A 24,607-nucleotide genomic window follows, 5' to 3' on the forward strand; every position below is an offset into this window, starting at 1 on the left:
TTGGTTGATGACAGTGAACATTCACAAGAGATATCAAGGAATTACAAATGTATGTGTTAAACTGATTTAGGCCTGCTTTTCTCTTCTAGATGGAACAGAAAAGAGTGCAACATGAGTGAAGTCAGCAATCAGGAGTTTCTATGCTGAAAATATTTCCTTACTGCTATATATGTAGAAAATGACAGTAAATTATTCTACATTATGATTGTCCTCAGGCTGTGAGACTGTAACAAAATTTTGCCTGAGGCGGAAGAGTGGTGTGGAGCACTGAGGGTTGGAGATCAGGACTGAGACAGAGGTTTCCTTGGTTTTATCAATCTACACTGGATCTCTTTTCACCATCTGCCAAATAGGTTTGGTGTTGTTCCACTATGTAGTGAGTGTTGTGAGGAGATATTAATTTAATGACTGTGCAGCTTTCAGATAGTGTCGTGATGTGCACAACATAAGTAAACTCAATGGAGCTTATAAATAAGTAGAATGGGCAGAGTGAGCAAAGGAAACGGTGTGATATTCGTATTTTTTACACAATTGCAATTAGATTTTATCTTTAGGTAAAACATGTTTATGGTTGAACTTGGGGGTTTGTTTGCGTATGGGTTTTTTTTTTTTAAGAAAATAGATAGAAATTGGCATAAGAAACAGTTAAAGTGTCTATGAAAGTCATTAAGTTTGCCTCATTTTTTATATTTGCAAAAACACTATGAAAAAGCTTCTTGTTTTCCTCCATTAACTAGGCCAGTGTAGGCATAGACTAGATACAGCATTGACACAGGGAGACTGGGGTTAAGGACCTTATTGGAAGAGCTACTGAATAGCAGCTTTGCTATTGCTTGTAAATGCCTCAGTGGCTGTTAAGGTTTGTAATAGCAGTTCCCACCTTTCTGACTGAAAAGGCCAATAGGTTATTAACTTTGGCAAGTGCAACAGAATCCTTAGTTGGCTGCATAACGTTGTCATACTGAACCATACTTATGCATGTGCAGAATACACAACTGTGTAGGCACCCGAAAATTTGGGGCACCACTGCTCTTAATATCCACCCATCCGTCTCTTCCTCTCCATATTCTGTGGCTCTGCTTCCTCCGGAAAGGATCTAGTTAACTTAAACATGAAAAAACCTGCCAGATCTATTAGCAGAACATCAAACCTATGAAAGAGCCATTCAAGAGTTGTTGAAGCCATTTACCCCAAGGTATATATTGTCAGTTTCTGAATTTACTGGGTTAGTCAACTGGCCTTTAGTTTAAATTTTGTTTAAAAAATATCTCATTAGTGTGTTGCTGATGATTATAAAATCACATGTCTAAAAAATTCCCCCTCCCCCTGAATGCCATTGGGCATAGGGGCACTAGTTTTATCGTACTGCGTAGGACCCGATAAATCCTAAGGATGGTCCTGCTGATAGCCAAGAATGCCAGAACAGGACACAAATTTTGTACCAGATTGTGAGATGCTATAGTGTCTGACTTAGTATTGAATGCTCAGATACTATGCTGATGGGTGCAGAACCTAGGCAGAGTGGTTGCTCAGACACAGGCATTCTGAGTTTAGATATCACCACAAGAGGACTTTGATTTGACAAGGAGTAATGGGCTTAAAGTGCAGCAGGGGAGGTTTAGATTGGACATTAGGAAAAAATTCCTAACTGTCAGGGTGGTCAAATATTGGAATAAATTGCCAAGGGAGGTGGTGGAATCTCCCTCTCTGGAGATATTTAAGAACAGGTTAGATAGACATCTGTCAGGGATGGTGTAGACGGAGCTTGGTCCTGCCTTGAGGGCGGGGGGCTGGACTCGATGACCTCTCGAGGTCCCTTCCAGTCCTATTATGCTATGATTCTATGATTCTATGATTTCAAAGCTCATGGACTGAAGTGTTATTAATGAGCCCTAGCATTGGATGATCCAGAAGAGCCCTACCAAAGGAAAAAAGCTGTTCTTTTCTTTTGATAAGATACTGGTTTTACTTGTCCTATATTTTCTAAAAAGTTTTGATTCTTTGTCATACTAATATATAGCTGTTAGGTTCCATTGCTGTTATGGTAATATCTTTAGATGTGTAAATAAATACATGCATGTTTTTGGACTTGTTTTTTCTTTATTGTTAGTTAATTGTATTTATGCTCCAAAACGGCAGCTGAGATAAGCAGAAGAGGGTCTATGTTGATCTTCCTCCAGAACGCGTTGCTAAGCATCTTTGCAGGCACTCTGGAAGATAACCTGTAGCCCTGAGACTATTCTACAAAGCAATAAAAGTTCATTTGAGTGAAGCAGTGATTCTAGAATCCATTAAAACTTTTGGCTTTTGTATTCGACCAAACTGCTTTGTAGTTACAGTGTACTCAGAGATTTGGTTGAATTAAATGTTCTTCAAACTTAGCATTCTATCTGAGGACAGTCAACCATTGTAATGGTGAAGTGTGCAAGTACAAAATGAAGGAGAACACCACATTTCTGGCTTTGAGGGAGGGTCTGATCGAAAGACTGGTTATGCCAGGAGCATTTGGATCAGAGCTTAAAATTGCTAGCAATGAATGTGGCATATTTCAAGCAGTAGAGAGAAGAACAGGGGATGAAAGGGCCATAACATACCACATCATGGCTACGTCTACACTGGCACCTTTTTCCGGAAATGCTTAAAACGGAACAGTTTTCCGTTATAAGTATTTCCGGAAAAAGAGTGTCTACATTGGCAGCATGCTTTTCCGGAAAAGCTCTTTTTCCGGAAAAGCATCCGTGGCCAATGTAGACGCGCTTTTCCGGAAAAAAGCCCCGATTGTCATTTTCGCGATCGGGGCTTTTTTGCAGAAAAGACTACTGTGCTGTCTACACTGGCCCTTTTCCGGAACAGTTTTCCAGAAAAAGGACTTTTGCCCGAGCGGGAGCAGCATAGTTTTTCCGAAAAAGCAGCTGATTTCTTACAGTGGATTGTCAGTGCTTTTCCGAAAATTCAAGGGGCCAGTGTAGACAGCTCGCAGCTTATTCCGGAAAAGCGGCTGCTTTTCCGGAATAAGTGGCCCAGTGTAGACACAGCATGTTACCTCTTCTCTAACTCTGGCTGAGTTGGCCAAAATTCCAGCTGGGAGTTCTAGCTTCAGCAAGACCCACCTCACCAGCCCACCTCTCTCTGCAGATGCCATCATCCATCCCATGAGAGGCTCGTGACATTCTTGCTGCTAGTAGTTCCCTTTCAGGAGAGCTCATCTTAAGCCTGTTAAAAATGTTAACAGGGACCTCCTTCATTAATGCCACAACACTTGTAACCTGGGGACAATCCAACAAGGACTTTTTCTAGATCTTATGTCCATATGGTTTTGATTGTACATCTGTGACATACTCTCTAAATTTTTGCATTCATGCAAAATTAAATGTCCTCTGTATTCAAATGGATTTTTCTTCAGAGAACAGATCTTATAGCTATAAAGCCCTATCACTTTAACTTCGTGTTTGTGAAAATAACTCTCCAGACTAAAACTCAACAATCCACAGTAGGAGTCTTTTATGAGAGCATTGTTGTGTGGAACAGTTCCATGCTTGAAACAGAATATCTCCTTTAGCCCACATAATGAAGAATAAAATAATGAGCACTAATGAAAATGTAAATATGTAGTTAGCACATAGACCACCAAAAATCTTTTCTGGTCTGTTGAGTGAATAATGCCCTTAGTGTAGAGGGATAATGAGCATACACTGTACATTGCAAATGTATTCACAATGTACACTATATTTTATTTCAAAATGGATAGGTTCTAACTTTACTATATCTGTCATCACAATGGGATAAGTTAAGGATAAAGTAGAAACACTTTAAGGGCAGAATTTTAGCTTTAGGATTAAATTTGCATATTTTTGTTGCTGTTCCAATGCTGGTATACTTTATGGGCCATACTCAGCAATTATGTAGCTCCACTCAAGTCAACAGAATTCTATCAGCATAAGCCAGGGCTACAATTAGCCCTTGGTCTACAGATGTATCAAAATCAATCCGGTTTCTTCATACATCCTCACTTCCCCAAATCCCTACTGCGTGCCACATTGATTCTTTTCTTTCTGAAGCAGCTATCGATTGTCACTGGCTCACACAAATAAAAATGGTGGTACGTGTGGTGTGCCTATGATGAGTCTTTTGTTTGTTGACTTATGAGCTGCCTGATGGCGTAACATGGGATTTTGTGTTTTCCATCTGTTGTGTTTTTGCAGGTCAGAAGCAAGAATCTATTATGTAGCTAATGTAGTAGCAATTTATTATTTCTTAGCATAAAGTGAAGTATAGTATTTTCCCCTGGGTCCTGGGTAATTGGTATTTCTGGCACATTAACTGACATAAACATTTTGATTAAAGCTTATGAATGTATCAATTACAGCTGGGAAGCTTCCAAAGCTGACTTGAACCACAAAACTATTCATATTGCAACCTCTAAATCTGTATTTTTACAAATTGGTGAAATGACTATCATAGCACTGCATTCACTTTTCGTAGATCAGCCATAAAATAGCATGGGATAAACAGATGTGTAAAATTTCATTGCTCCATATTCACTCCTGTAAGCTCACTTTGAATATGTCTTTTTTTAAAAGGCTAAGTGTTTTCTGTGTTTCTGTCATGCTGTTGAACATTTACTTGAAATCTAAAGCACTTTAATTCTGTATGAAAGTGTCAGAGACGTTTTATGAGCCTTTAGTAACATGTACATGTACTTCAGTAAAAGTCAAAATAACCGCTCCTCTTGTTAATTAGGTAGTTGACAACATAGGAACATAGAAAAGGTAAAATCTATGTTTGTATAAATACACGGACTTCTTTAACACCAGTAACAAGTCATAGAATCATAGAATAATAGGACTGGAAGGGACCTCGAGAGGTCATCGAGTCCAGCCCCCCGCCCTCAAGGCAGGACCAAGCTCCGTCTACACCATCCCTGACAGATGTCTATCTAACCTGTTCTTAAATATCTCCAGAGAGGGAGATTCCACCACCTCCCTTGGCAATTTATTCCAATATTTGACCACCCTGACAGTTAGGAATTTTTTCCTAATGTCCAATCTAAACCTCCCCTGCTGCACTTTTTAAGCCCATTACTCCTTGTCCTGTCCTCAGAAACCAAGAGGAACAAATTTTCTCCTTCCTCCTTGTGACACCCTTTTAGATATTTGAAAACTGCTATCATGTCCCCCCTTAATCTTCTTTTTTCCAAACTAAACAAGCCCAGTTCATGAAGCCTGGCTTCATAGGTCATGTTCTCTAAACCTTTACTCATTCTTGTCGCTCTTCTCTGTACCCTTTCCAGTTTCTCCACATCTTTCTTGAAACGTGGCGCCCAGAACTGGACACAGTACTCCAGCTGAGGCCTAACTAGTGCAGAGTAGAGCGGCAGAATGACTTCACGAGTTTTGCTTACAACACACCTGTTGATACAACCTAGAATCATATTTGCTTTTTTTGCAACAGCATCACACTGTTGACTCATATTCAACTTGTGGTCCACTATGACCCCTAGATCCCTTTCCGCCATGCTCCTTCCTAGACAGTTGCTTCCCATCTTGTATGTATGGAACTGATTGTTCCTTCCTAAGTGGAGCACTTTGCATTTCTCTTTATTAAACCTCATCCTGTTTACCTCTGACCATTTCTCTAACTTGCTAAGGTCATTTTGAATTATGTCCCTATCCTCCAAAGAAGTTGCAACCCCACCCAGTTTGGTATCATCTGCAAACTTAATAAGCGTACTCTCTATCCCAATATCTACATCATTGATGAAGATATTGAACAGTACGGGTCCCAAAACAGACCCTTGAGGAACTCCACTTGTTATCCCTTTCCAGCAGGATTTAGAACCGTTAACAACAACTCTCTGACTACGGTTATCCAGCCAATTATGCACCCACCTTATCGTGGCCCTATCTAAGTTATATTTGCCTAGTTTATCAATAAGAATATCATGCGAGACCGTCTGGAACAGCAGATGGAAATGTTTTGGTTACAGAATTTGAGACATATTCTTACCTCTGTTTACACCTCCCTCATGGATTGCATGGGTGTACCACTTGGCAGAATTCAGCCTCTTCAGCCTGCTACCTTGTTACATGAAACACACAGCTACCTGGAACTACATTTACTCGAAGTGCCTAATGTCTCAGTCGTTGGATGGAGGCGAACTAACAAAGTGCCTGAATTCTCAAACCATTGTTAGATGACCCCCAAAAGAAAGGCATCTCTTATCTTTCAACTCCGTGTGCATCTGCTAAGAAGTCTCTGCTAAATGCTGCTTTACTCATGCATTCATGCACACGTGCATTCATTATGACCAACCTGCCCTAGGAAGGTCCATTAAGTGGAACTCATTTCAAGCACAGATGGTCCTGAATACTTTAATGTCTGCCTGGTGGCCACAATAAGTGAATTCTTGCTGGCCTTAGACTTCTGATCACATACATGCAGCCAAGGAGGAAAATGAAAACATGTTTATCATTTTGATAAACAGCCTCTTTCATTGCCGCAGGATGCTGTATGTAACTCAGTGGAGTCAAATGCTATTAAATTGTCATCACTGTCAAAGAGAGTACGTATAAGTTTTGCTACCTGACTCATAGCTAATGACTTCCACAATGTATAACACAAATCAAGACCGCTGTTTGCTTTTTTATGTTTGTTTACTGATAAGTTCTGGCTCTGCTAGACTACAAAGGCAACTTATAAGTTTGAAGTGCGAAATATGCTTTCATTATTACTCTCAGCTAAAGATATAAAAAACAGAGATGACTAGAAGATGGCTTTTGGCTTCTTCCAACCATGTGCTCAGGCCCTGTAGTTGATTAGCTATTTTAAATCACAGCTGCACACAGTAGGTTCATACTTAGGGTAAGATATTTCACTCTGCAGTATGTAAACACAAGGTAGCTTTATAATAGAGAGATAATTGAATACCTTTTCATGAGTTCAGCATTCTCCAATTAAAATGAAGCCATTTGTGGGAATTAAATTGTCCCTGTTCTGCTGTCAGAATCATGGACAAAGTCCTAATAATTTTTACTCTAATATTTTCAAGCCATGCATTGCAGACTGCTAAGGATAGTGAAGCCAAAAACCATCGTCATGTAATACAGGTTGGACCTCCCTGATCCAGCATGGTCAGGATCCGACTGGTCCCAAACGACAGAATTTGCCAAACTGGAGGAAGTGTCCCTTGCCAGGGGCCCCGAGCCAGCTGGCTCCCTGCCTCAGGCCCCCTCGACCCTCTCCCCCACTCTGCTGCTGCTGGCCCAGGCCCTGGGCTGCTGTTGGGGTTCTCCGGCCCTGGCCCTCTCTGCCATGTGCAGCTAGATTTCCCCAGCCCTGTACTGCCACAGGCAGCCAGACTTCTCCACCCCCAACTGCGCGCTGCCACGGGCACCCAGAATTCCACAGCTGCCAACCCCATGCTGCTGCAAGGTTCCCTAGCCCCCGGTTCCATACTACCACGAGCTGCTGGGGTTCTGCAGTACGTGGCCCCAGCACTGCTCTAGGGCTCCTCCGGCCCCCCGGCCCCAACCCCGGCCGGGTCGCTGACCTTCCTACCGTTAGGCTCCCAGTCTCTCTGGCGCAGGAGTATCTGTGGTAAATTTGCCAGACCAGAGCATACCGGTTTTCAGAGGTGCGACCTGTAAATGGCAGGGGTCTTGATAACCCAGAATGCTTTCAAGAAGGCAATTCTATCAGTCCTCCTTTTTTAAAAAATACCCAAAATTGAGTCACTTGTGAATTTGTCGTTAATAAGGCATTGGTAGTAAAACCGGTCAGAATATATTAATTTAAACAGTTTTGTGATGAAAAGGCTATAACAAAACTGAAATTTTTCACCACATCATATTGACATTAATGAAAGTATGCATTGGAAAACAGGAGGAGGGGAGACATTTTAAAATGTCAAAAACATCCTGTTTTGACCTTTCTTGGAAACAAATAGTTCTGATTTTTTCTTTTTGTTTTGAAATGTACTTTATTTCATACATTAGAAAAAAATACGAAGAGTCCAAATTGAAACAAAAGGTTTCACATGTATCAAAATGAAACATTATGTTTGACCTGAAACACTTTTTCCCATGAATTTGATTTTACAGAAAATTGTAATTTGGGGAGGGAGGGGCTTTTCATCGTAAATTGAGTGATTGTTTTTTTAAAACCTCAAAACTGTTCACAGCATGAAAAATCCATTTTCTGTCCACCACGCATTGCCAGTTCTTGACATGTAGTCCTGCCATTTGTTCATCATTTCCTGTTGATGTCCCTGCTCTGAGATGTGGCTCTACATAGCTTGAAATGAAAACTTTGATGGAAAGGGAACATTTGCCTCTGCAGTCAATTTCAGAAGGGAGCTTTGCAGGACATTTAGGGTGTGTCTACCCAGCAAAGTTATTTCAGAATAACTATGCGAGCGTCTACACAGCAATTCCGGTTTTTTGAAATAATTTCAAAATAACGGATGGCTTATTCCAACTTCTGTAAACCTCATTCTGCGAAGAATAATGCCTATTCTGAAACGGTTATTTCAGAATAGAGACTGTGTAGATGCTCCACTTCTGCTATTTCGAAATAGCCCCTCACCAGGGCCATTCTAAGTTATTCCTCCTGGGGATCTAAATCGACAGAGCACATCTACATAGGGAAGCCTGCCTCGGATTAATTTTGAGGCTTCCCTGCAGTGTAAATGTTCTATTTCAAAATAAGATATTTTGGAATAACTATTCCGGAATAGTTTATTCTGAAATAACTGTGAAATGTAGACGTAGCCTTAGACTTTTTAGGACATTTCTTGGAAGCAGAATGCAAATGTTTAAATTTCGCAGGCTTCCCATCCCAGTCTTGTCAACTGGCTTGTGGGTCGTGCCCACAAAAGCTCATGATACTATCTATATTTTTGTTAGTCTCTAAGGTGCTGCAGGACCACTTGTTTTTTACATTTTTTTAATGTCTCCAGGTATTAGCACTTAGACCACCTACAGAAAGCACAAATGAGTCTGCTCTATAGTCTTAGCTGAGAGCTAGCTGGCTTTTAGCTCAAGCTGTAGAGGCTCATGCACTAAGCGCTAGAAGTCCCAGGTTCAGTGGCGCCTGTTGGTGCTACACATACACCAACTACAGAAAATATAGGAACCAGCTATTCTTGTCAAGAGTGGTTAAATATTAACCACAGTGCCTCTATGACCTTGAGCTGATGAGCTAATCAATACTAAACCCCACAAGTACATGACTGGGGGTCATTTACATTAACCAGTTTTGATTGACTCATTCTTGAAAGCTTCAGGTTTAAATATTTAAAGTTGACAAAACATGCCCACGCTAGCATGAGGTCTCCTTGGTGCCTCTGTGTACCTGGGGTGGCCTTGTTCCATGACACCGCTCTGAGGGTATGCCTACACTACAAAGTTAATTCGAACTAACAGCCGTTAGTTCAAATTAACTTTAATAGAGGCTACACATGCAAACCGCTAGTTTGAACTTAATTGGAACTAGCGGAGTGCTTAATTCAAACTAGGCAAACCTCATTCTACGAGGACTAAGGCCTAGTTCGAATTCAGTAGTTCGAATTAAGGGCTGTGTAGCCACTTAATTCGAACTAGTTGGAGGTTAGCCCTTCCCAGGTTGCCCTGGTGGCCACTCTGGGCCAAACCAGGGAAACTTTTCTGCCCCCCTCCTGACCCCGGAGCCCTTAAAGGAGCACGGGCTGGCTACAGTGCCTGTGCCAGTTGCAAGCCTGCCAGCACCCAGCTAGCAGACCCTACACCTGGCACGACATGAGCCAGCCACCCACTGCCACCCAGCCCTCCGCCTCTTCCCAGGACCAGGTTGGCGGCTCCCAGGAGCCTGCCCAGGGCCACAAGAGGCGGGCGCTCGCCTGGTCTAGTGTGGAGATCATAGACCTCATCGAGGTTTGGGGGGGAGGCCTCCAACGTCCACGACCTCCACACTAGGCATAGGAATGCAGCCGTCTAGGCCAGGATAGCTGCCAGCCTGGCCACCACAGGCCACATGCGAACCCAGGAGCAGGTTTGCATGAAAATCAAGTTGGTCCAGTGAGACCCCTGAACCTGAGCCCTGAGCTTAGAACATAAGAACATAAGAACGGCCGTACTGGGTTAGACCAAAGGTCTATCTAGCCCAGTAGCCTGTCTGCCGAGAGCGGCCAGCACCAGGTACCCCGGAGGGTTTGGACCGAAGACAATGACCAAGCCATTTGTCTCGTGCCATCCATCTCCAGCCTTCCACAAACAGAGGCCAGGGACACCGTTCCTACCCCCTGGCTAATAGCACTCCATGGACCCAACTTCCATGAATTTATCTAACTTCTCCTTAAACTCTGTTATATTTCTAGCCTTTACAGCCTCCTGTGGCAAGGAGTTCCACAGGTTGACTATGTGCTGTGTGAAGAAGAAGTTTTGCTTATTAGTTTTAAACCTGCCGTCCATTCATTTCATTTGGTGTCCTCTAGTCCTTCTATTATGGGAACTAATGAAGAACTTTTCTTTATTCACCCTATCCACACCACTCATGAATTTATAGACCTCTATCATATCCCCCCTCAGTCTCCTCTTTTCTAAGCTGAAAAGTACCAGTCTTTTTAGCTTCTCTTCATATGGGACCTGTTCCAAACCCCTAATCATTGTAGTTGCCCTTTTCTGAACCTTTTCCCAGGCCAAAATATCTTTTCTGAGGTGAGAAGACCACATCTGTACACAGTACTGAAGATATGGCGTACCATAGTTTTATACTTCCCCTCCTCCTCCTCCTTCCCCTGGCTTCCCCCATCCAGCTCCCTCATCCCAGGTTTCCCCCTCCCCTCTTCCACCCTCTCTCTTCCCCTCTCACACCTCCCTTTCCTAGTCTCCCCAGACATTAATCCCCTCCCCCCCCTCCCGCCCAGTTTTGTTAAATAAAGAGAGTTTCTATATTTGAACACACGTGTCCTTTATTTTTTACATCAGGAAGGGGGGCTAGGGAGGGGTAAGTGGAAGGAGGTGAGGGAGGAATGGGGCACGAGCCCCCAATGGTGAGGCTCTGCGGGCTCTTCGGGGTGGAAGCTCTCCTGCAGGGCCTCCTGGATCCTGACAGCCCCCTCGATTGACCTCCCCAGATGGCAGCCTGCAGCAAGTGCAGCCGGGCTGATGGCCGAGTGCTGTGATGTGCCGAGTGTGGGCACTCAGGGCACTCCAAGTCAGGACTGCTTTGCTGTCCCTCATCAAGGTAGACAAGCAAGCGGGGAATCCTGAGAACTGTCTGTCCGGGGTGGGGGTTGGGTCCCTTTAAGCACAGCCCTCGGCTAGCCAGAGGCAGCAGCTCCACACTCAAAGTCCTAACCTGATGCCCTGCCGGCACTGCTTCCGGCCAGCCTTAACTTCGGTTCAGGGTTCATTCAATGTGGACATGCTATTTTGAATTAGCAAAACGCTAATTCAAATTAGTTTTTAGGTCTAGATGCACTAATTCAAATTAGCTTAGTTCAAATTAAGTTAGTTCGAATTAATGCTGTAGTGTAGACATACCCCTGAGGTATTAGGAATACTTGGATCCTCTTCCAACCATGTAGCTTTTCCTGTCTGCAGGGAAAGAGCTGCACAAAATCACTCTCTGGGATTCCTGCATTTGCAGTGTACTTCCTGTCCTGCACATTCGTTCCAGCAATGAACCTCATTTATTTTAGCTAGATTTTCTCAGCCTCTATTCAGCTGTGCAAGAGAGCAGGTGGGAAGCAAGTTCTCCCCATCCCCTTCCTGCTCTGCTTGGCCCTGCTGAGATTGTGACAGGGTGGAAAGCAGGAGCTACGTGCCCACGACTTCCCACAGAAATCAAGTTAGTGAGGGCTGGGGTGGGAAGTGAGGGAAGCCCTGGCTTACGTCAACCCCAGTATGACCTGCACACTCTTCAGGGTAGCTGGCTGAAGGCACAGGCCGGGAGTCACCCCGCAAAGGAATGCACTAACTTATTCCTCTCCCAGAAGAAGGGGAAGCAGACATGGGTAATGTAGGGAAGGGAAGGCATTGCCTTCCCCAACATGTCTACACTACCCAGGGAAGGCTGGGGCTGCAGGAAGGCAGCCTGGCTCCTTGGCTGCCCAGGAAGGATGGGGTCACAACGTGGCAGCCCAGCTTCCTGGCCGCAGGGGAAAGCTGGGCTCTCTGGCTGCCCGGGGAGGCTGGGACTGAGGCTGTGGTGTGGGAGCCCCAGCACTCCAGGTGGCCAAGAAGGATTGGGCTGGGATTGAGCGGGGCTTGGCTCTTTGGAGTGGGAAGGTAGCTGAAGGGGCAGGCCTCAGGTGGAAGTGGTGAGGGTGAGGCCTGCCTTCCCCAGTGGGCTTTCACCCACCGCCCGTGGATGCAGGGGGGAAATGCTGAATCCTAGATTGTTATCTGGTATGTGGTTGTGGGGCAGGTCCTCCTTGCTGGATCTTGGGGCTGATTGCAAGGTTACCATCTAGCCTTTGGCTGTTTTGCTCCTACACCTTTTCCATTGGGCCGTTCGCTGTAGCTAAAGTCATGTGCCATGGCATCTCAGAAGGGGATTAAAATAATATTGCTTTGGCACCCGGCGAGCCTTCTGACCTGTCCTGCTCTTCTATGCAGTGTGGATATTTGTGTGTTCAGATTGCACTGACACGGTCAGATTATACTGCAAGTTCAGGATGTGAACAAATATCTGCTAAAGAACAGACAGGGACTATAAACACTTAGTAATTATGAGTGAAATGCATTTTGAGAGAGTCTGGAGAGATTAATGAGCAGTATGGTAACCTACTCTGCTGCCTGATCTTCCCAGGCTATATTGCAAAAATGAATGGGGATAATGCTTTTGTCATGTCATTTATGTACATAGCATATGTCACAAGCAAAGCCCGGCAGTATCTATCTATGGCTCTGTCTACAGCTAGAGTTAGGCGTGTGACTCCCAGCTCACATAGCTTTGCTGGCACTCGCTCTTATTAAGCTAGCATGCTAATAAGAGTAAGATCACCAGGGCTTAAGTGAGTATCCGCATGGCCTAGCTGCCCTAGGTACAGGCAGGTCAGGAAGGGGTTGTACTAGCTAGCTAAGCTAACAGCTACTACACTACTACTACGTTTACCATGGTAGCTTGCTGTGAGTTAGCAGGAGAATGCCTGTGCAAGGTGTGAATCTTACCCCTAGCTCCAAGTGTAGACGAAGCCTACCTCTCCATTTATCTGTCTATCTCTTGGCTCAGGTTGACCCTCTCTTGTCTGGCACCCGTGGGATCTGACTAGTACCAAACCAAAGAATTTGCCGAATCACAGGTCAATATTATCTAGCAGCATCACCAACACTGCCATTGCTTGCTCGGTTCTTAGAAGATATCTAGGAGTAAATTAGAGCTAAACAACAGCACAGAACACTGAGAGCCAGGACTGGTGGCTGTAAACAAACTTTATGGGACCACGGGAAACTTGGCCACACCCATGATAAGTGCACATCTGGCTAACTACAATCATGCCAGACCGTGGATGTTGCCAGACCCACAGAGTGCTGGACTGGAGAGGTTCAACCTGTATAACCAAGCTTTTGGAAATGCTCTGACCAAAATGCAAAAGGAAGGCAAGGAAAAATTGGACCTGATGTCATTAAAGATTTAGGTTGGACATTAGGAAAAACTTCCTAACTGTCAGGGTGGTTAAACACTGGAACAAATTGCCTAGGGAGGTTGTGGAATCTCCATCACTGGAGATGTTTAGAACAGGTTAGACAGACATCAGGGAAGATATAGATAGTTCTTGGTCCTGCCATGAGGGCAGGGAACTGGACTTGATGACTTTTCGAGGTCCCTTCCAGTTCTAGTGTTCTATGATTCTATTATTCTAACTCACTGAGAATTTTGCCTGCATCTGGACTGTCACATCAGGCCATATTTTAGAAGTAGAAGAAAGCAAAATTGGACCATGCTGTGAGTCCTAGGGGACTGATTCTCCCCTTGCAGAATATGACTACCCTGTCAGTGGTGAATCTGAGGATTTGGATCTGTGCTCACTTCTAGGTGGATTCTCTGACATTTTCATTCGTTCATTTTCATTTCATATTGTGATATATTCCCTAATTCATACCCAGGAGTTGTATTCATGTCAATGGAGCTACTCACAATGCAGGGCAAGTGGGTTTGGGTGCTGTATCTGCTCTTGAGAAGCATTTATTTTGCATTTCCTATTGGCTCTCAAGTGGACTAATACCTGCCTTAGCCAAAATTGCCAATAGTGGGAGACAACACTTTCTTAATCCCCTGTATACAGAAACTTTCAGTGCAAAGGATGAAAGTAGCATGCTTGGATGCTTTGACTAGTCATTGCTATTCTTCCTAATCAGAGTGTCAATATTCTCTCTCTATTGCCAGAAGGAGGAACGTGTGAAGTGATAGCAGCACACAGATGCTGTAATAAGAATCGAATTGAGGAAAGATCACAAACAGTAAAATGCTCCTGCCTCCCTGGGAAAGTGGCTGGAACAACACGAAACAGACCTTCCTGTGTTGACGGCAAGTAGCTTATCCAGTATATATGTGAACTGAATATATAACATCTGGTATTTATATAATGCTAGCTGTGATATGTATGCAAACAGAGTTGTATTCTCTGGTTTCATTTTTTTAGGAAAAGAGAAGCTATTGGCATAAATGGTTGACCAAGGAGATGGCCTTTAACCATGGTGATATACATTGTCTCTCACCTTAGAGCCTGGTTCTGCAATCTTGACCCATGTTGAAAAGGATTTACTCACCATAAAAGTCACATTGCAGTCTGGGGGGGCTACTCACATGAGTAATTAAGAACCAGCGGTCACTAAATGAAATGAATAGGTAGCAAGTTTAAAACACACAAAAGGAAGTGTTTCTTCACACAGCGCACAATCAGCCTGTGGAACTCCTTGCCAGAGGATGTTGTGAAGACCAAGACTTTAACAGGGTTCAAAAAAGAACTAAATATATGCAGGTTAGGTCCATCAATACTTATTAGCCAGGATAGATAAGAATGGTGTCCCTAGCCTCTGTTTGTCAGAGGCTGGAAATGATAGGAGACGGATTACTTGATGATTACCTGTGCTGTTCACTCTGTTTGTGGCATCTGATATTGGCCAATGTTGGAAGACAGGATATTGGGCTAGATGGACCTTTGGTCTGATCCAGTATGACCGTTCTTATGTACAACAAACATACTAGCAAGAGCAAGTCCTTGGTAAACAATGGGTCCCAGATATCCTTTGTGTCTCCACTAGGACCCTCTGATGTCTCAATAGCTCTGTCTCATAAGTATTTCTGGTGACAATAACAAGTTCCGATTTGATTAGCAATTTTAAAAAGTCAGTGCAATAAATCCAATGATACGATTTCGTAGTAAACATTGTATGAAGATGAACAAAAGCAGCAACGTGGATTTTTGGTTCTGCCATTGTTGAATAGCTCCAGCTTTGGCTCAGGTCTCTAAAAAGCTGCAGGGAAGAATCTTGTTAGGCATTTTCTTTGCAATACAAAACTAAAACGTGGAGTGACTCACTTTTGCACCCTGTTTTTATCTAAATGTCGGTACTTTGGGGTTCTGATTCTGTGGCTGCTTTATTATTCCAGGGGTGGAATTAACAGACACATGTTCACTGGAGATGCCTATTTGTGGTTCACTTAATCCTAATCAGCATTAGTGAGGTGCACAAATGCGCACCAAGTAAAGAATATACCCTGCTGTTTGGAAATGGTTACCCAAATTGAATGTCTTTGAATTATGGTTTTAAGAAGCTATTGATTTAGTGGGATTAATATTTGGTTTCATTTCCCCCTATAGTGGGGTTGACTCACCGGCACGGCACCTCCTGATGGTCTCTTCAGGAATTAGCTCTTCTAGCCCTGGAGCACCTAGGAGTGCCAGGTGTCAAGTTTTTGCCCAGACTGTCCGTTATTTGGGTCCCCCATCTGGTAAAAAAACCCAGAAAATACTGGACATGTGAAATGCCTGACATTTCCTGTTTCCCTCAGATGGAAGCGTGGTTGGGACAATTTTCCCCTACTGCATCTTGCGGGGGTGGGGGAGTGAGGAGTGTGCGGGGCCTTTTAAAGGCACCACGCCCTTTTTTTTTTTTGCTCAACTTTGGTCTCCCCCCTTTTTTTTCTCAACAGAATTTTTTCCCATTTTTGCGGGGTTGATATTTTTTGTTAAACCATCTGGCAATCCTAGGAGCACCCCTTTTCGACTAGTGTCTTTCCCTAGGGTATCTGTGTTCTGCATTATTTCAGGCCCCGCATTCCTTCCAGTTCATGGTGCCCTTTCCTCACAGTACTGCCCCACAGCAGTGCCCCCACATTCTGGAATCCTTTCCTCCCAGGGATCCCCAATTTCCTAGTCCCCCCTCTCCTCAGTGACCCTCTGCCAGACATCATCTAACCTCCTGCCTCAGGGGCAAACTTTTGTGTGACTTAGCCATTTATCATTGGCAAGGGGGTGTGGATCTGCTGCTGTGGCTGCCTCCTTGCAGCCCTAGAAACCCTCAGGCCTCTGTATCAGGACACTTCAGGCCTCTGTCTCAAGCCCTGCTGCCTGGGAGTTGGGTCAGGCCGGAGCTCCCAGCTCTGCCTGCCTTTCCCCAGCACTGATTTGTCTCAGGTGCCCTCACTAGCTTCCCAGGCAGCCAGGTCCCTCCTGTTCCACAGCTGGAGCAAGAGTGAGCTCCTCTCAGCCCTTGCAGCCTTTTATAGGGCCCAGCCTGGCCCTGATCGGCTGACAGCTCCCTGCCCTCGTTGGCCAAAGTTGCACAAGCTGCTTCTGGTTTGTCTGTAACCCTCTCGCTTCTGGAAGGGGCTACAGCACCACTACACCCCACACACACTGAGGAGGAAAGTCTGATCAGCAGCACCCTTGTGTAACTCTATTAAAAGGGGCTGGATTTTAAATGTTTCTTTTCTGATCTTTATTTGGTGGAAACGATCTGATAGCAGCATGGTCTCTATTCCCCAATGGTGCCAAAAGCTGGTAAGCGCTCAAGGCTACTTTTTCAGTGTGGACTGGAATGAACACCCATGTCCCTTAGCTACTTCCAAGTGGTTGGACTCAGCAGTGGTGCTGTACAGCTGATTTTTCTACACATCCTTTGTTTCCTACTCAGATATGGATTTTAAAGACACAGCCTCCCATCGGAAAGAGAGGTGTGCACAGAAGAATTTGAAAACCCACTTCCCTCACCCCCATGCAGCAATGTTTCCAAAGGTGCTGCCAACAGAGAAACAGCTGTGCCAGTTTTCCTCAAAAGTTAGATGATCGTTCCTGTTGGCTTTATGGGCTCCAAAAACATAGCAGCCAGAAGCCCGTGCTGGCATCATTGAACAGTAACTAGGTAGAAAAACATGGCTTATGTCTCAGGGATGGGATCTTAACATTTTCTCTACTGCTCTATGGTCTGGTGTGTGTGGCTCATTTGTGTGTTAAAATATAAAGAAAAAGCCTATAATTGCAAAAAGACACTCAAGTTGTTAAATTATGGGGCAATAATTCACAGCTAGTTCCACTGGAAATGCCAGTCAGTCCCTGGATTCCTGCCTAAGAATGCACTACAATAGCTGTGAATTATTACACTTTAATTCACGTGCTCTCACATTTTATTGCTTAATTATTCTGAGACAAAGAATTTTATTACACACAAAAAAAATGTCACGAATCTGTAGGTGATACCTTTTGTTGGACCTAACTAAAAATAAACCGTGTCAGGTTTGGAGATTCACAAGTTATTCATTAGGTCCTAAAAACCCAGAGTCAATTGATATGGTGTTACTGTAGACCTCATAATTATATTCAGAGAACAGTAGCACAAAGAGGAATTATGTTTTAACAAAATCAGTGCTGATCTGGACTGGAGTCCCTCTGCTTAATAGCTGTCTCTGGATTATAATGAAAACAAATGTTATCAATTGGCATTTTGAAAGGAGAAAAATTAAACAAAGGCTAATATCAGAAAGGAATAAGATCCCACATTTACTGAAGTCGGGGCAAGACTCCCATTGACTTCAAAGGGATTTCTTTCAAGTGTAATTGTTGTAAACAAGATATGGGTTCTTTTGTAAGTGGTTGGTGACTGGTTAGAAAGACACGATCCTATTCACAAAAATTAAGGGGCAGTCCTTTTACTAAGGTTGCCAGATGGTTTAACTAAAAATCCCAAACTCCCCTCCGCCCACTCAAAAAAAAAAAAAAAACACTGTGAAAAAAATTCTGTTGAGAAAAAAAATGGGGAGACCAAAGTTGTTGAGCAAAAAAAAGATCCCCAAGAATTATTAGGCAAAAATTTTTTTTAAAAAAATATGGCCTCTTTAAGAAATGCCTTTGAGGCTTTTTGGCCCTAACAGGCTGCCAGCGGCCATCCGCTATCTTGTCTTCCTGCTCTGGGCCAGACAGCTCCCCTGCGGAACCAGGTAAACACCCGGTATTTTCGCCTCCTGGTCGGGAAAAAATCAAAAATACTGGACATTTCAGGTGTCTGGTATGTTCTGAATTTTTTTTACCGGACAGGAGGCAAAAATATCAGACTGTCCAGGTCAATACCTAGCAACCCAACCTTTTAACCTTCATTTAATCTTCACGCTTTGTTCTAGTTTCTTGACACATTAACCATCTTGGGTCAAAACCCTGACGTCAGTCCTTACTAAGGCAAAATTCCCATTTTCTTCTGTGAGAAGTTCTATTAACTTCAGTGGGAGATTTACCTATTTGGTTCTGGGAGGTTTTAATTAGTACATTACAAAGAAGCCATTAAAACTTATTGCCTCCTTTACCTACTATATTAAGTTGATTAAATGCTGGGAATCACAGTCTTATACTTTGTATTGTTTAAAGCTGTGATGTCACTGGAAAAAATATTTTCATTGAATCATTGCTTTAAAATATATCATGGAGGCTCTTGCACACATAACAAACTGAATCATAGCAATGTGAAGCAGGAAGGGGACCTCAAAGTCATCAAGTCGAGTCTCTTGCTTTGTGGCAGGAGCAAGTAACCTTAGACCAGCTCTGAGAGGAGTTTGTCCAACATGTTTTTAAAAGTTTCCAGTACTAGGAAGGCCACAATCACCCTTGGAAACCTGTTTCAGAACCTAACGGCCCTTATAGTTAGGAAGTTTTTCCTAATGTCTAACCTAAATCTCCTTTGCTGCAGAGTAAGCCCATTACTTCTTGTCCTCCCTTCAGTGGACCTGGGAACAATTGACCTCTGTCTTCTCTGCATCATCCCTTAATATATTGCAAGGTTGTTATCAGGTTGTTACCTCCCCACCCCCTTAGTCTTCTTTTTCTGAAGAATTAACATGGTCAGTTTTTTACCCTTTCCTCATCAGTCAGGTGTGGCTCTCCTCTGGACCCTCTCCCATCCCCAGATCCCTATTAGCAGTACTTCCTAGGCAGTGAGTCCCCATTTGATAGTTGCATCATTTGGTTTTTCCTTCCAAAGAGAGCTTGCCAATACATGCAGACAAACCCAAATTGCTCTGGAATAGGGCTGGATGACTTTTGGAATTAGAAACAGCAGATAGACACCAGGCTGCTAGTTGCATTCCAGCTCAGGCTGATCATTCTCATGAGACATTGTTACAATTTGGCAGCTGTTTAGTGGCCAACATGAAATGAATCGGGAGACGGGCCTTGTTTTCAGTAAAGTCAGTGTCAAACTCCTATCAATTTAACATGATCAGGATCAAGCCCTAGGTGGCTCTCAATCTATTTCAGTTACATCAGAAAATGCCTCATCAGACCTAATTGTCTCACCTGATGCCAGGAATGAATGGACATGAAGCTCAGCTTTCCCTTGACACCTACAAGGGGTCCCGTCAGGTAGGGATTAAGTACATTAGGGGACAGATCGGGGGAGTTTACAGTGCTGTTGTCCACGCTGCTCTGTGGATAAGCAGAGATCAGTCTTAAATGACTTAAACAATTTAAATGTCTTCAAGTCACCAGGGCCTAATGAAACGCATCCTAGAATGCTCAAGGAGCTGATTGAGGAGATAACTAAGCCATTACCTATTATCTTTGAAAAGTCATGGAAGACGGCAGAGATTCCAAGAGACCAAAAAAGGGCAAATGTAGTGTCCGTCTATGAAAAGGGAAATAAGGCCAACCGAGGGAATACCAACCAGTCATCTTAACTTCTGTACCAGGGAAGATAATGGAGCAAATAATTAAGGAATCCATTTGCAAACATCTACAAGATAATAAGGTGATAAGTAACAATCAGCATGGATTTGTAAATAAGTATATCAAACCAACCTGATAGGATAACAAAGCCTTGAAGAAAAGGGGGAAAGGAAAGATGTGGTATATCTAGACTTTAGTGAAGCATGTGATACAGTCTCACAAGATGTTCTTATTTACAAACTAGAGAAATACAACTTAGATGGAGCTACTAGAAGGTGGATGCATAATTGGATGTATAACCATTCCTGGAGAGTAGGTATCAATGGTTCACTGTCATGCTGGAAGGGCATGGAAGGGGTTCTGCAGAGATCAGTTCTGGGACCGGTTCTGTTCAATATCTTCATCAATGACTTAGATAATGGTGCAGAGAGAACACTTATAAAGTTGGTGGATGATACTAGGCTGTGAGGAGTTGCAAGTGCTTTGAAGAGTAGGATTATAATTCAAAATGATCTGCACAAACTGGAGAAATTGTCTAAGGAAAAGAAGTGAAATTCAATAAGGAAAAATACAAAGTATTCCATTTAGGAAGAAACAGTCCATCGCACACGTAAAAATGGGAAATGAATACCTAGGAAGGAGTACTGTAGAAAGAGGTCTAGGGGTCATGGTGGATCACAAGTTAAATATGAGTCAACAGTGTGACACTGTTACAAACATGATTCTAGGATGTATTAACACGAGTGTTGTAAGCAAGACATGAGAAGTCATTCTTCCGCTCTGTTCCACACTGATTAGGCTTCATCTGGAGTGGTTTGTCCGGTTCTTGGTACCACATTTCAGGAAAGAAGTGGACAAATTAGGAAAAATCCAGAGAAGAGCAATAATTAAATGAATAGAGGTGTAGAATACATGACCTGTGAAAAAGATTGAAAGAATGAGGTTTGTTTAGTCTAGAAAAGAAAAGACCAAGAGGGGACATGATAGCAGTTTTCAAGTACGTAAACAGTTGTTTCAAGGAGGAGGGAGAAAAATTATTCTCCTAACCTCTAAGGAGAGGGGAAGAAGCAATGAGCTTAAATTGTAGCTTAACCTGGACATTAGGAAAAACGTCCTAACTCTCAGGGTGCTTAAGCACTGGAATGAATTGGGAGGTTGTGGAATCTCTGACATTGGAGATATTTAAGAGCAGATTGGATAGACATCTATCAGGGATGGTCTAGATGGTGCTTGGTCCTGCCTTGAGTGCAGAAGACTGGACTTGATGACCTCTCAAGGTTCCTTCCAGTTCTGTGATTCTATGATAGCGGTGTTAGTCTGGCATTTTTCTAGATCAGAAGGAATAAGCTGTGGTCCTCCTTTGGTTACGATAAGCCATCTCCTACTTACTTAGAGCCAAGTTCCGCAACCCTTTTCCACTTTAACCAGTGTGTACAAGAGCAATTCCCCTGGCTAGTGTTTGTAATTAAATACATTCTGCCTGTGCTATAGAAGATGTGATGTTGCCACACATCTTGCATGACTTTATGCAGAGGCTCCCGTAATGTAGACTCTGACAAATTCTCTCTTACTCAGAGAAAGGAACCAGTTGCAGAAACTTAAACAGAGAATGCTCCTCTAACAGTGTTGGGGTTGGGCTTTCTTCAGAAGTTATTCCTTGTTGTTAGTTAAATAAATTGTTATCCTAAAGCCCGCTTCAGTCAGGTGAGAATTCTGTAATACCTGAAGGGCAGACCAGTTAAATGCAGGGTCTCGTCACTAAGGAGTGATTCATCTATTTGCTACTCTGCTCCATCTCTTTTTTGAAAGAACAGCTGAGGTGGTGACATAACTCGTGTCACTGAGAAACCCCTTTTGTACGGGAATTAGTCCACTGAAATTTGTAAATAGACTTCTTATTCCCACACACAATCCCAAATAGTGCAAGAGCTTTGTATTTAGGCCTAAGACCACCGGTTGTTTTCCTTAATGTATTAACAAACATCTTTGCTTGACTGTCTTGACCTGCCCATTTTTGTTTTACTGCCTTGCCCTGTGAATTGCACAGTCTCTAGAGGAACAAGTTATACTATTTGTATTCAGCGCTGCATTATTAAATCAGTTAACCTCTCTTTTATTTTTAGGATTGGTAGTAAATATTTTATACATAGATTGTTGCCTCTTTTCCTCTTTGCGAACTATCCACAAGTGGGTTGTGATTTTCTTGAATCACTCTTTAGAATATTTTGCTGAATACTTTGTGTGGAAAATTCTTTATTCTTACATTATTAGCAAGCAGTTAACATTTAATATTTAAAATGTGAACTATGTTGTTTTGTTTTGATCGGTCACATTTATCACACAACTTTGGTTCTAAAACAAAAAACAGGACTATATAGCACTTTAAAGACTAACAAGATGGTTTATTAGGTGATGATTAGGTTTATTAGGTTATTCTATTCATTGGTTGAAAGAAGGTTACTCTTACAGTTCGGTGCAAATATTTCTGTTTACAAGATCAACATTCTGTTTCTGGAAATACAGTCCAGTTTGATGCTTCTGCAAACATTTCTGGCAGTAGATTGTTTAGCTGGATTATTCAGTGAAACAAAACACAAAAGATGTCTGAAGAGAGCCCGAGTGAACCTGTCCAGATTCTTTGAGTGAATGTTAGCAGAAAGGTCCTTGGTCTATTCTGTTAGCTCTAAAGGCTTGCATGGGTGCTTGTGACAGGGCGTACGCCCTGCACTGGCCCTTTAAGGGCAAACCCCCGGCCTGAAGCAGGGCCAGGGAGTTTAGCCCCAGCTGAGGCTGTTCTAGCCCATTAGGGCCCAGCTGGGAGCTATAAGAGGGGATAGGCTGCTGCTCCTGGGGGAGAGCAGTGAGAACCTGGCTGCTGGGGGAGGAGGAGGCTCCCTGGAGCTAGGGCAGGGCTGGGGAAGCTAGGCAGGGCTAGGGGAGCTCTGGCCAGCAAATCCCCAGACTGCAGGGCCTGAAGGAAGGCCCGGTGAAGGAACATCTACCCCCCGGAAGGAGGGCTCAGAGACAGACTTGGGCACTGCCGGAGGGCAGTGTGGCGAAGAGGATGCAGCAGCTAGGAGTAACGAGGGGAAACACCACCCCAGAGAAGGCACTCTACCCGCCGGGAGAGCCAATTCCGGAGGACAGACGGCAGGGGGGCTACGGTGGTGAGTGCGCCTCCCTCACAGTGCTATAAAAACCAAGTGGGAATCAAATGTTTACAATTTAATTCTGTAATTATTAGATTGCAAGTATACATAACACCATGTCATTTACAAAGAAATCAAATTGTAATGTAAAGTTAATAGCTGGCTATGTCTGTATCCTTTTCAAGGGTTTGAACAATATCTAATCTATTCAATACAGACATTTTCTCTGTTATTGTTAAAAATGCTTTTACATATGCATCTCTGTAGTACTTGGACTCATTGGCCTTTTTTCTTCAAATGTCATCCTATGTTAGCATTTTTAATCTCGCTTTCAAAAGTAATCTTTATTTTCTATGATTGTGTGTGATATTTGATGGTTAGAAAAGTAGAGTAGATGGTAACATTACACCCGGGCTACGTCTACATTGGCCCCTATTACAGAATAGGGATGCAAATGTAGAACTTTGGAAGAGGAAAATGTGCGGGGGATTTAAATATCCCTCGCGGCATTTGCATTTTCATGGCCACCGCTTTTTTCCGGAGGCTTTATTCCGGAGGATCGCGCCAGTCTGCACGCTTTTCTCCGGCTTATCTCCAAGCCGGAAAAAAGCGGCGGCCATGAAAATGCAAATGCCGCGGGAGATATTTAAATCCCCCGCGCATTTGCCTCTTCCAAAGTTCTACATTAGCATGCCTATTTCGTAATAGGCGGCCAGTGTAGACACAGCCCCAGGGAAGTGTCACAATGGATCAAGAGATGGACAAAACAGTGGAGCAATTGATGGGAAAATCATGGCACGAAAAGTAAAATCCAGTCCCTCTCTGATTCTCTCCCCACCATTGGATCATATCAAGCATCTAATGGTTCTAAGGGTCTGGAAATATTTGGGTGGAATGGGGAGCATATGTATTAGAGATGCTGAAGAACTGATGAAGTGATTATATTTACCCTGTGCTTCTGTTTGGTTTGGAAGTAGTGTCTCCAAAAAAAAAAAAAATCACACAAGGAGTACATACTCATGAGCTTCAGAAGTATCAAAACTTATGGATGCTTCTCTAAGCCTAAGGCTTAGATGATTTGAGGTTCACCCATCACATGTCCCTGGGTATTTAATTGATTAATACAGTTTGCCCCAAATGTGCACACACCTGAGATTTTGTCAAGTGCCACCCCATGAACTATGCCATCCACAATCCAAGTGACTTGGGTTAGTCAATCCAGCATCTTCTGCGACAGTGGTCCTGGGGCTAATGGGGTGTTGACACCAACCATCCCTAATCTCCCACTTCCTACAGAGGGACCAGAACAAACACAGAACTCATT

The 24,607-nt window shown here is 43.4% G+C and overlaps 1 protein-coding gene across 1 annotated transcript in view; it reads left to right on the forward strand.

The window, feature by feature from the left end:
* Positions 1 to 24,607, forward strand: part of TAFA1 (TAFA chemokine like family member 1) — a 408,995-nt gene that overhangs the window by 306,613 nt on the left and 77,775 nt on the right. Inside the window, exon 3 of the mRNA XM_006120006.3 lies at positions 14,368 to 14,508. Coding sequence (XP_006120068.1) covers positions 14,368 to 14,508 — 141 coding nt within the window. The remainder of the gene's footprint in view (positions 1 to 14,367; positions 14,509 to 24,607) is intronic.

This window comes from Pelodiscus sinensis, chromosome 11 (genome assembly GCF_049634645.1).
Source record: "Pelodiscus sinensis isolate JC-2024 chromosome 11, ASM4963464v1, whole genome shotgun sequence".
Lineage (NCBI taxonomy): Eukaryota > Metazoa > Chordata > Testudines > Trionychidae > Pelodiscus > Pelodiscus sinensis.